The 13,021-nt window shown below is 43.8% G+C and overlaps 1 protein-coding gene across 10 annotated transcripts in view; it reads right to left on the minus strand.

The window, feature by feature from the left end:
- The window catches only part of FRMD4A (FERM domain containing 4A), a 567,858-nt gene that overhangs the window by 287,443 nt on the left and 267,394 nt on the right, over positions 1-13,021 (minus strand). For 2 of the 10 annotated variants that reach the window (XM_075926040.1, XM_075926063.1), the window contains exon 1: positions 8,429-9,004. The exons of 6 other annotated variants lie outside the window; for them this stretch is intronic. In XM_075926040.1, coding sequence (XP_075782155.1) covers positions 8,429-8,602 — 174 coding nt within the window. In that variant the 5' untranslated portion in view covers positions 8,603-9,004. Of the gene's footprint in view, positions 1-8,428; positions 9,005-13,021 lie in introns of those variants that run through there. 2 more of the 10 variants (XM_075926057.1, XM_075926042.1) reach the window with 2 other exon arrangements.

Consider the following 13,021-nt stretch of genomic DNA (forward strand, 5'->3'; position numbering starts at 1 on the left):
CCATCCCAAGAGGACTCTTCCTCCTTGCTCATCCCCCTCTGTGAACTTCAGTCCCCCACTTACCCCTCTTTCTTGATTTTTGTTCCTACAGCCTATCTTCCTCTCCATCCCCGTCTCTGCATTCCCCTCATTCTCCCTTTTCTGTTTCCCTTTCTGCCAACTGGACAGAGTCATGGGGACAAAATCAACTTTCTATAGCTCCTTCTTTTCCAAAGGAATTAAATTCCCTCATACGAGGTTAGTCTCAGAGCCCTGGAGTCTCATGGTCCTTCCCCACGTGTCCTTATGTAGACTGAGCTGGATTAAGAAACAGTGAAATTCAATGTAGAGGGATTTGATGGAATTCTGAGACCGTATTTCTATTCTGTGCCTCTGCCACTGACTCACTATGTGGCTTTGGGCGCGTCACTTCACTTTTTGTGCCTTGGTTTCCCCAGAGACAATTATAAGCTCCTTTGTAAAGTGCTTTACAATCATGGCTAGAAAGTGCTGTATTAATTCTAACTACCACTTACTTCTATATAGTGTCTGTGATTAATTAAACGTCTGCAAGGTTTGATAGCACAGCTCCATGAGAAACTGTTCTCTGTTCAATCGCCAGTTTCAAACATGGCTAAGAATGGTCGAGAGGATTTTAAACAGACTGTAACCCAAACAAACTGTTACTAACATTATCCCTGTCTGCTGAACATTCTGACACTGCACAGACACGGAGAGGAAACGAAAAAATTTGCCTGTCGACTCTGAGATTAAATAAATAGTGAAGGAACTTTAAGAGGTCAATGTATATGATGGAGTGATTTAGAACTGCATTTACCAAAACCCTCCCTCCAGAGCCTTGATTTGTGAATATTTGTATAAATAAATGCCCTGTGTTTTTTTCCAGTATGGTTCATGGGGGTCACATAAGCTATTTACGGTATTCAGATAGCTTCTGGGCACTAGTGAAAATGCCTGACAGTTCCATGAATTCCAGCACAAGGAAATGTTTGTCTCAAACATTTGAGATAATGGGATAGCTCAGTGGTTTGAGCATTGGCCTACTAAACCTGGGATTGTGAGACCATTTAGGGATCTGGGAAAAATCTGTCAGGGATGGTACTGTGAAAGCAGGGGACTGGATTTGATGACCTCACAAGGTCCCTTCCAGCTCTATGAGATAGGACTACACAGCCAAAGGGCTGCTTGGACAGGCCTTTAAAAAAAAAAGTTCTGGAAGAATATTATTCACTGTATTCATTTTTAAAATGTGTTTCTGCCATCCAGTCAGGCAGCTGACCATGTAACTTAGAAGAACAGTTACAGGATATGAACACAACATAGAAAACAGTAGAAGCAAATGGTTTTCAAACTCATTGGCTAAAGAGTGATTTCATAGAATTGTAGGTCTGGAAGGGACCTTGAGAGGGCATTAAGTCAACCAGTCACCTGTAAGCCAACTGCCTAATTAGTCAGACAAGCTCACTCCAGTAATTGGCTCCTAAAATGACTCCCACTGCAAAAAAGGGACTGAGGTCCTTTCAAGGGTGCCCTCCCTCTGAATTTGGGTGCCTTTCATTTCCAGGGGCCTCTCTTCCCAATGAGCAGCCTGGCACCACTCCAAGTTAATTGGTGCCAAAAGCGCTCAGCACCACTCGTGACGGGTTCAGTGCTGACACTCAAAATCAGAGGGCACTTTCAGTTGTTAGCCTACATTTGTAACAACTAGCACTCATAACAAACAGCCTGAATCACTACCGCCACATTTGCTTGCTAGTTTAGTTCCAGCTTCGAAGCTAGGGACTGCAGTATCTAAGGGAAAGGATTTAATCTCTATCTCAATCCGGAGTCCCCAGAATAACTATGTAGAAATGCTGCTACTCCATCTGGGCTCTGCTTATTTATTGCTGTTATTGTAACCTCAGGCGAAATGGGTGAGATCTAAGAAAGCAAATAAAATACCAGTAGTCAAAAATAAAGGAGGAGGCATTGATTATATTGATGCCTGAAGAGCCTTTGCTTCAGGCAAACCCAGAAAGCTGGCCTTTGCTAGTGTTCCTACGTTGATCTTGGAACAATGCCTCATAGGGCTGGCTGCAATTCAGCATACCCGGGCTTAGCAGAAAATAGTACAAGGGGTTGAACTTTGCGGCTATGCAGACAATATTTAGATGTAGTTTTAGAAGAAAAAAAAAGCTGAACATTTACTTGGCCAAGACCCACAAATTGTTTTCAGGGTTTGTGTAGTGGAGATGGCACAAAAATCTCAAAGAAAAAACCCTGCCAGTCTAGAATGAAACTAGAGGAAATGCACATCAGTGTTTGCAGGCAGCACAGCCCAAACATTTGGCTGCTGCATGCAGAGTTAGACAGAGAAGTACCATTTGGTCTGTAGTATTGCTACACACACAGTTTTATGAACCTTAGGAATTAGACAGTAATATGGTTCACACATTATTAGATTCAAACTGTAATCTAGAGGTGAAAGATCTCATATTCTATTACCAATTCCCTGATCCAGTCCCTCCCCATCGAACTACAACCTCTAAGCACTCAGAAAATCGCTACCCTAATGTTTTCCGCCCCATAGGATGAGTAGTAGCCCTGACCCAGTACCCTGGGGCTACATCTAGACTTCTAAAGATCTTCCGAAAAAACTTCTTCCTAAAGAGAGTGTCCATACTGCCAAAGCACATTGAAAAAGCGATCTGCCTTTTTGAAAGATAGAGTCCACACTGAATGGACGCTATCTCGCATTTAAGCTGTGATTACTATGGACGGAGTGGCCACCAGGGTACCTGTGCTTTTTCCTCTTTCCTTTTCTTTCGAAAGAACTCCCTCTTCCCCGTCCACAGATGCCTTTTTCCGAAAGAGCTCTTTCAGAAAAAGGCTTCTTTCTTGTAGAAAGAGGCTTACCAATGTCAGAAAAAAAACCCCTCTGTTCTTTCTATTTTTTTTTCAAAATAATGCGATTGCAGTATGGACATAAGTGAAGTTTTTTTGGAAAAATGTCTGTTTTTCCGAAAAAAAACTCTGTAGTGATGACATAGCCTGGATAGGATTCACAGAGCAATGGACTCTTCAGCTGTATGCACAGCCTGCCCCTGTCCTCCATCCAGCTATGCAAGAGCTATCCAACAGTTCAAAGCTCCATTTCACACAGGGGTCGGCATCGCCCACAGCCCTCAGAGACCCTACACTCTCCATACTTGGCACAGTGGAGCTGCATTGCTTCTGCTCAGGCAGGGGCAGCATTAAATCCTGTAGTGCCCTACAAACATTCCTAGGGAAATAAAGAGAGAATAATTCTTCTCTTTTCCAAATTCTCCTGGATGTGCTGCAGACATGGGGCTCTATCCCTGCCCCAAGCATAACCATTTGGAAATGTTCTTACATAAGCCCACGTAGGACTCCTGAACACCCCACACCTACACAAGGAGCATCATGCCAGGGAGGAAAAATGTCTCTTGAATCCGCTATCCTGACTCCAGCAGCTGCTAATGCTAGATGCTTCAGAGGAAGATGTAAGAATTACAACCTAATGCATTCACTAAATTATGGAGGGGAGATTTCATTCTAATTCCTCCTTAAAACTCTTCCGGTCTCATATAATTAAAAAACTGGACAGTGGGTAGCAGCTGGATGTACTCTGACCACAGCTTATTGTGTTGATCAGAATCACCTCATGGCTTCCTTGTGCTTCCTGGTGTCTCTTGTCTTAGACATAGATAAAAATCTCTGCGGGGTAGCCGTGTTATTCTGTAAAAAACGAGTAGTCCTTTGGCATCTTAGAGATTAACCAAAATATACAGACATATATAGCAAGCTTTGTAGGACAGGGACTGCCTTTCTTCTGTGCTTGAACAGTGCAATGAGACTCTGGCCTCTACACTCTACCATTGTTTAAATAATACATTTCTTCCTGACCTCAGCTGGTCTTCACCTTGTGCCTGCAGTTTGAAGGGGCTCTATTGTAGCAATGAATACAGAGCAGCAAGCAGGATGTCACAGAGATGGTTGCTCCTAGCTGCTGGGTCAGGACAGAGGCAAAAGAACCATCTGAGCTCAGGCCATGGCTTGGAGGAACAAGATGGATTCCTTTCACAAAAGTGCAAATGAGGTGAAGCCTGGAATATTGCTGTGCCTCATTTGCATAATTCACGAGGCTCCATTTTTGCGCAAGAGGCTTTTGCGCAAAAAGGAGCCATCTACACGGCTCCTTTGTGCACAAAAACCGCCTCTTGCACAAGAGCCGTTCTTCCTGGAAAAAAAATTTGAAAGAAAGGCTCTTGCGGAAAAGCTTCTTGCACAAAAACGGAGCCTCATTAATTATGCAAATGAGGCATGGTGATATTGCACACTTTGCCTCATTTGCATACTTTTTGTGCAAAACGGGGGCAGAGTAGACATAGCCTGGCAGTATAAAGAGCTAGTGAGGTGCACAGAGTGCAGGCACTAGGCCTACAGAGAGCACACCTCAACAGTGAAATAGTTTCCCACCAGTGCATCTCAAAGCCACTTGCATACAGCAATTCAGCATCACCAGCATGCTGTACTCAGGTGATAACTGCTGCTTGAATGGACTGAGCTGCAGATCAAGATGATGTGGGACCATGGTGCACTGACAGAGCCATGGTTGGAGACTCAGGGCATGTGTATACTACAAAATAAAATCTGTGCCTGGGCTATGCCAGCCAACTCCTTCGTGGGCTTGGGCTGCAGGGCTGTTTCATGGCTGTATAGACTTCCTAGCTTGCTTTGGGACCCTCTCAACCCACAGAGTCTACCTAAGCTCAGCACAGTGCTGTCAGTTTGCTATTGCCCTAAACACTGACATCCACCCCCAAGAAGCCACACAAATATTTTCCCTGTCTTCTTCCATTCCCACCCACTCTCCAAAACTTGACATGGCTCAAGCATTCCAACTGCAGCAACCATAAGCTAGTCTCATGATAGATAAACTGGTAAGTCCCACACAGCAAGTGCAGTTGTGCCTCTGGGTTATTAGCTCTGCTTTGTAACCGTAAAGCAAAAGCTTTAAGGAGCCGCACAAAAGAAAGGGAAGGGTTTTTTTTTCAATCTCAGTGCTGGGTAGAATATTGTCTCTAATTTGCACCGAGCTGCATAATCCTCCTTTTTCAAGGACAGGTTAGTCCTGGAAAGAGGCAGAGATCCTGTGCCGGATGTGCACGAGGCTTTCAAAATGAACCAGCAGCAGGGATTTAATATTCTCCAGGCAGAAAAAACGAGAGTAATTGAGGCATTATTTAAATCAGCTCAGTAACAAGCAGCTGAAAAAGTCTCAGTCCCAAAGTAGGGAGTGATTATGCAGGCAGGCTCTTTGGCTAGTCACAATGTTATTAAAATATCATGTCAATGTTTAAACTAGAGATGGTTGGCTATCAGGGAAAATTATTCATAGAATATATAAAAGCGCTGTGTTGTATCAGTACAGGTCAGTCTGTTGTAATATAGCTTAAAAGAAAGCCAAAAAAGCAAGATAATCAATAGCACATACCTCCACCCCTCCACCCAAAGAACTCTTCTACCACTTGTGCAACCACAGAAAACACCCCACAACCTTAACTCTGACCACGGATGGGTACTTGCCCATTAACACCTCTTTCCCCCAGATTTCAATATTTTTCCCAACTGGAACAGGCTGGATTTGCCTACCTCTTCCTGTACCCTTTCTGCAAATTTCTGGGAATCTACATGCCTGGCAGCATGCACTCAGGTTTAGGGTAGATCTCAAGGGGTCTGGTGGCCATTTTATAGTGGGGAAACTGAGGCCTGGACTTTCCCAAAGAGAAGCAACTTTCCCAAGGTTACACAATGTGTCTTGCCGGAACTGGGATTGGCTGTGAGGCCTGTCTCCTAAAATCAGTTACTTATTTGTACCTCCCTTGAATCCTTGCCTGTGACCCTAGGCTTGAAATCTCATGAGAACAGACTACTTAGAAATCTCGAGGGCCCAATCCTGTGAAATGCTGAGCTCTCTCACGCTCCCCCTCCTCCCCTGACATTGGTGGAGTTGAGGATGCTCAGTGCCTCTCCAAATTAGCCTCCCCTGCAGCAGCCTCTCTGTCAGCATTTTGGCACTTCCGTTTCAATGCCGCTCTGCAATTGGGAGCTGCAGAAGAGCTTGAAAGTAAGACATGATCGAAGGAAACAAAATAAGGAGATGTGGGTTGTATCGAAGCTCCAAGAAGATTTAGAAGTTCACTCTGAGGAATGGGCAATGGTCCAGGTTGGTTCTATTTCTGTTCCGCTCTGGGGAATCATTCCTAATCAACGTCTTTTTTTAAAATGCATGCACCAGTGTTTGGCCATGCCATTTCTCTGACCGTCCTGATGAATGAATGGGGTCCCTGACATCAATGTATGGTAGAGTTACTGATTGTGCACAGTGTAGCAGAAGCAATTCAGTTGAACATGGTGAGCCAGGCTCACAGCTGACAGCAGGGCAAATCCTGCAGTAAAATCATAGACTTTGAAAGAGTTACACAGGGCTAGATCAGTGACTTGAATTAGGCACCCATGCAGCGGCATAAAGGAGCGAGCATAACTGAGTCAGCATGAGGGGGAATGTATTTTGGTGCTGCTATATGCCAGCAACTATTTCTGCTAAGTACCCACCCAGAGCAGGGATTAACAGGAAGGGAACTATGCCTTTGAGAAGCACAACTCCTTCCTGTGCTGCTGCAGCCACATTCTACTTTGTATTACACAGAGCACATGGCAGACTCTATTCTAGACTGGGGTTTTACATTAGTATAAGGGAGACCAGAATGCAGCCAGACTATTTGGCTTTAGTCACACTGAGTGTGCATTAGTTCATTGCAATAAATTATCCATGCAGCTTTCAGAAGCTGTCTCTCATGCAAGTGATACAATCAGCAAATCCCAGGGGTTAAAAAAGAAAGACTGGGGATGCAAATTGGTCAAATTGGTCTTTAAAAAAAAAAAAGCTGCCTGTGTCTGCTGTATTCCAACCAAACAATGCTGCAAAGCTGCTGATCAAGTTAGGGGGGACCAAAGCATTCCAGATAGTTCGTAGTGGGAATAAGCCAAAGGTTGCTGAAATGTATGGAAAGAATTCCAGTGATTTCAGTGGCTTCCAAGCAGGTCCATTATACACCTCTTTGCTGAACATTGTGACTCCTAGCAAGCAGAGAAGGCACATACCGAGGGAATGAGTGTGGCAAAAAATGCCTTTTCCAAACACACATGTGGAGCCATCAATCCAAGATCTACGGGCAGTTCAGTTATGCAGTGCAACCAGTGACAACCCTGAACACCCTGCCTCAGTTGGTTAGCTTTTCCCTTCATTGATGAGTGCAGCCTTGCACAACTGCCAGGAAAATTCCCTAGCCAAGGCACAAAATCTATTTGTCCACCCTTACCCTAATGATGAGAAAAAACTCCAGTGGTATTTTATACACTGATCCAATGAAAGCCAGTATTATTTCAGGTGAGCAGAGGAGTAGAGTTTTGCAAAGATTAGTACATAGGACTTCCACTGTTTAATTCAGTTACATTGTAAAGGCAATTTTTAACTGTTTTCTGAATGCAAATGATAGCTCTTCTGGGCTTGATTCAGCAGCGGTATTCATGCAGAGTAATTCCTTACTCCTTGCTTGGCCAGTCAGGAGTAGGGTGGTACTAATCAGGCATAAGGTTGGCAGAGTCCTGCCCCCCGGTGAATAAAGTTTTATGTGGAAAAATGATACAATAGAGTGCAGCCCTGTGATTCATAGAATCATAGAATCATAGAATAATAGGACTGGAAGGGACCTCAAGAGGTCATCGAGTCCAGCCCCCCGCCCTCAAGGCAGGACCAAGCTCCACCTACACCATCCCTGACAGATGTCTATCTAACCTGTTCTTAAATATCTCCAGAGAGGGAGATTCCACCACCTCCCTTGGCAATTTATTCCAATATTTGACCACCCTGACAGTTAGGAATTTTTTCCTAATGTCCAATCTAAACCTCCCCTGCTGCACTTTAAGCCCATTACTCCTTGTCCTGTCCTCAGAAACCAAGAGGAACAAATTTTCTCCTTCCTCCTTGTGACACCCTTTTAGATATTTGAAAACCGCTATCATGTCCCCCCTTAATCTTCTTTTTTCCAAACTAAACAAGCCCAGTTACACTGCTGAATTTTCCTACCTTACATATGTAGTCAGATGCTACTCAGTTTAGGATTAGCAGAATTTGATCCTTGGTTTTGACTCAGTCCCTACTTCCATGGATCTCAAACCATGCTTAACTGTCCCCACCTCTCCCTACAATTTGTGGTCAGTAGCCTCAAGTCCCATTGATGTTAATGGGGAGCTCTGGGTATTCAGGACTTTGCAGGACTGGGTCTCGTATGATTCCAGTGGGAAATGTTCCCACTTAGGGACTGAGTCAAGGTCTCAGGATTTGACCCAGTGTTTTACCTACCTGGTAAACAGCTCTGGAAATGCACCATGGCTTCAGCATCAGCTGCAGGATCCGCAGATTTCCAAACCGGCAAGTCCTCAGAGCTCGTGAAGTCAAGTTCCACACCAGACTGTCCCAACTGTACAGCAGATCCTCAAAGCCAAAGATTACAGCAGCCATGCCAGCTCGTCTCATGAAAGACCCTGCACTCCCTATCAAAGGCACTTAGCTAATTCCTAGATTCCTTATGAAATGCAAGGTTCAAGTGTCACAACGATTTCCATCAAAGGAGAAAGAGCGGCAGCCAAAATAAACCGGTTGGGATGTTTCTTTCCCCTCCTTAAGGAAATTGTTTCTTTCAAGGATCCATGTGTATCTCCTCAAATCAAATTCTGCTGCACCCAGGGACAAGGTAAAAATATCCGTCCTGGGGTAGGCAGGGAATCAGACCTCCCTCACAAAAAGACTTCTTGGTTACTTTGTATCTCACTTCCCAGCTCTCTGCAGTGGACCCAAGAAACATACTTAGATCCAAAGTCATCACTTAGCTTTCAAAGTGCTGGGATTCCATCCAGAGGGAAAAAAAAGCAGCTCTCGCTCTGGTCTGCCAACATTCCCAAGACATTCCGCTTTAGGCTTAACTCTTTCAAATGCTACCCAAAACAGCCGAGAGGATGGCTTTGCAACATGCAGACTCTTATCCTTTATTTTAGCACACTCAATAGCTATTGACTATCGACACCAAAGTCTTTTTACTATAAATTGTGTTGGAGCCTTTACAGTTTTGGAACACATAATGGTACTGAGCACTTATACAACACTTCTCATATTCAAAATGACATGGCCATTAGCTGTGAGCTTGTGTTTCTCTTAGGCCTTGTCTTCACTCCGTGGAATTTCGAAGCTGTTGTGATCCATCTTCTGGAGTTTGATTTAACAAGTCTAGTTAAGACTCGCTAAATCAAACTCAGAGGGTGCCATTGCTGGCATCCGGTACTCCTGCTCTTGCAAGGAGTAAGGGAAGCTGATGGGAGCATTGCTCCCATTGGCCTCTTGCTATGCGGACACCGCCAAGCTTATCTTAAGGTAAGCTGACTCCAACTATGTATTTTATGTTACAAAAGTTTCATAAGTTAAACCAAAATGAATTAAAAATCAGTCTCCTTTAATGTAGACAAGACACACTTAACTCTGTTTAAGAGGGGCTAGCTTAGGTCCATTATTACTTAATTAAGTGAGGGTGACAGTGTGATGATTAGTCCTGTGGCACCTTAGAGACTAACCAAAATATACAGAATCATGCTTTAACATCTACATTTTGACATCAAAAGCTACATATGGGACACATCTAGCCCAAATAATTAGCCTCATTAATATGGCTCCATCAGGTAATTCTTCTACTGTTATATATATATACACACACATACACATCTTGGTTTCTTTTATTTCCACTTCAGCTCATCTGATGAAGTAGATTTTACCCACAAAAGCTCATGGTTCTGTATATGTTTTGGTTAGTCTCTAAGGTGCTACAGGACCACACTTTTTAAAGTTACAGACTAAGATGGCTACCCCTCTGAAATGTACGTTTACATTAGGAGTCTGCACTAGTTTAACTAATTCAATTTGAAATCCAGTTAATTTAACTGGCACACCCAACATAAAACCAGTCTAAATAAATCTCATAACTCCTCTGAGAGGAAGCTAGGTAAATAGTTATCCACATTTTACAAATGGGAAGCTAAGGCAGGGTTAAGTGTCTTGCCTAAGGCAACACAGCAAACTAAGGGGAGAGCTAGGATTAGAACTCAGGCCCACATGCCTCTTGCTCCACAATGCTTTCTCTCTATCATTCCACTCTACGGTTGCCAGATGGTTTCAACAAAAATACCAGACACACCTGACATGACATCGCAATCTACATTACATCTGATTTAGAAAATACGTATATTTTCTCTTTTATATTTTCTCAATTTATTTCCCAAATAGAAAGCTCAAATACTGGACTGTCTGCTTTAAAACCGGACACCTGGCAACCCTATTTCACTCTGCACTATCTTGTTGCTGTTATTGGCTGTTGATAGGTGAGCACCTCACATGGTCAGGACCAGGGGCATCTGAGTGCACTCAGCACCTGTAGGAGAAAATTTTCAGAGAAGCTAACCACCCACAACTCCAGCTGAAGTCAATGGGAGCTGACGGCGCTCAGCAGCTCTGAAAAACCAGGCACTGAGCCCTTTCAAAACTGAGCCAGAAGATGATGAAAACTGAGACTTCAGAGGCTAGAAGTCTTGACATCTCAGATGATGGTGTGTGGGGGGGGGGAGGTGTTAATTGTTCATTGATCTTCCATAGTTTATAGAACAGTGACTTTGATCTTTGAGGACTGGAAAGAATAATACACCTGGCGCATAATGGCAATGGTACAACCTCCTCTGTATCAGCCCATTGAGTAGTTTGGTGTAAAAGGAAAATACAGCTGCAGAATTTATGTGCTCGGCCTAATTGCTTCTTCAGGTTTTATAGCAGCATCATAAAAATCATAATAGTGCCTTCTGACTTATTAAATGCTATTCATTTGGTAGCACATCATTTTCTTTCTTGCATTCTGTGGGTCTGTCCTGCTCTTCTTGTCTCTGCCTCTGAATCTCTCTGCCCATCTCTCTGCCTTCCCATCACTCATGTCAACTTCTGTACCTGTCTCTGGGTTTCCTATGGTAACACCATCCCTGTTCTCAGCAATACAGACAAAGCACTAGCAGCATTTCCATTAAAAAGCCCCATTTGGAGGTGGTTTTTATAACTTGACAAGAAAATATTTGCTCCGGGCTACGGTTGGTATATAAGATCTCTGTCTGGGAACACGGAAGAGAAAGAGAAAGAAATATGTTCGATTAAACAAAAGTGAGGCGGAAAGAATTGGAGAAAGCGATTGCTCCATAACGAGATCTAACTGCTTTGGCATTCTGAAAAATGAGGGAGAGAAAAACAGATATGCTGCCATGCCGGTTTTAAAATTAGCTACTACGCATAGGTATTGAGTCTGTTCATATGGTTATGAAGAGCCCCAGCTCCACGTATGTCAAAACACAATAGATGGGATTGGTGTTAAGGGAGCCCTTTCATGTATTCATTCACAAGTGTGCTCAGACCAAATATCAGTTACGCTGAGGAGATTGCCTGAACAAGGAAACCAGTTTGACCAAGTTTCTCTGCAGAGGGCATGTGACATGGAGAAAGGGAAATCATCAACAAAGAAGCCAGGTGGTGGCAGGAGGGGTGCGGACTCTGGGCATTCTATGATAACATGACTTTTCAAAAATAGTTTAGATCTATATGTAATGGATAGACTGGGACAGAGTCTTCAGGGGGCATTTGAATCTACTGGCTTCATAACGAGCATTTTAACATGCAGATTTACCTGCTCAATTAGAACAACTTGTTCAATCTCCTGTAGAGCCTTTCTGGTGAATTAGACACAGAATATTATTTTTGGTAGCGACAGGAAGTTTCCTGAATACAGATTTATCAGAGGAAACCAGCTTGCAATGAAATTCAAACTACGTGCATTACTCAAGTGAATACAAGATAGAACAAGCTCTACTAGCTCTCTGTGGGGTCCTTCACTAGGCATGGATCTTCTTCTTCCTGCACAGGCAGCCAGTTCTGGGGCACCCCACTCCTTTTCATGGATTCACACAGGGCTCCATACACAAGTCCTACAAGATACCTGCACACTTCTTAGCCTCACATGAGGGTTAGAGGAGTGTTCCCTCTAATTTTTTCCATCCATGTGTGGAATAAATGTTATGTGCCCTGAGCATGTGCGGATGTGTACCACCAGTAGAAACACATGCTGCTGGCAGTGGGTGCTCTGCTAATTAGCTGGGCAGTATTTGAATTTCTCCTGGGTGGCTGCCCAAGTGCTCAGCTTTATAGGGAACACAGCCTGAAGTTATATTAATTTCCTCGCAGAGCCCTGCATTTATCCTGTCACATCTGGCTCCCTTTGGATGGCCACTTCTCAGGCCCTTGTGCTTGGGGTCCATCCCTTTAGGGTAAACATAACCCTCTCCCAGAATTCCAACCATGTAGGTATTCTGGGTTAACAGTCTGCCTTTTCAAGGCCATATGACAGTGAAAGCTTACAGGCACACAAGCAGACTGTGCACAGGGTTCTAAACACAGTTTACCCTTTGCTCGGCAACATGAGAAATACAAAGACTGAGATGAAATAATGAACATAATGAACTTTGTTTTCTTGCCACTCTGCAGAGGTCTTTGGGGTTGGGCAGAGCCCTCTGTGGTCCCCTGGTTCCTTCCCCTTTCAGCATGTGGTTTCACTTCAGAATCACAGGGCTGTTGTAGATCAGCTACCTTTTTCTGACCTTGACTGGTCTATGCTCCTGTTAAACTGGACATCCTTGCTGCGAAAGCCTGTCCATCTTCTTCTCTTGTCCAAAACTTTCTGTGTGTCTCCAGAGCGTATGTATTCTGCTGCCGCCACCTGGCTTTTTGTTGATGATTTTTCACTCCCCACATCACATGTCCTCTGCGAAGAAACTTGGATTCCTTGCTCAGGCAATCGCCTTGGTATGATCCCAGTTGTTAATG

This window comes from Pelodiscus sinensis, chromosome 1, assembly GCF_049634645.1.
Source record: "Pelodiscus sinensis isolate JC-2024 chromosome 1, ASM4963464v1, whole genome shotgun sequence".
Taxonomy (NCBI): Eukaryota; Metazoa; Chordata; order Testudines; family Trionychidae; genus Pelodiscus; species Pelodiscus sinensis.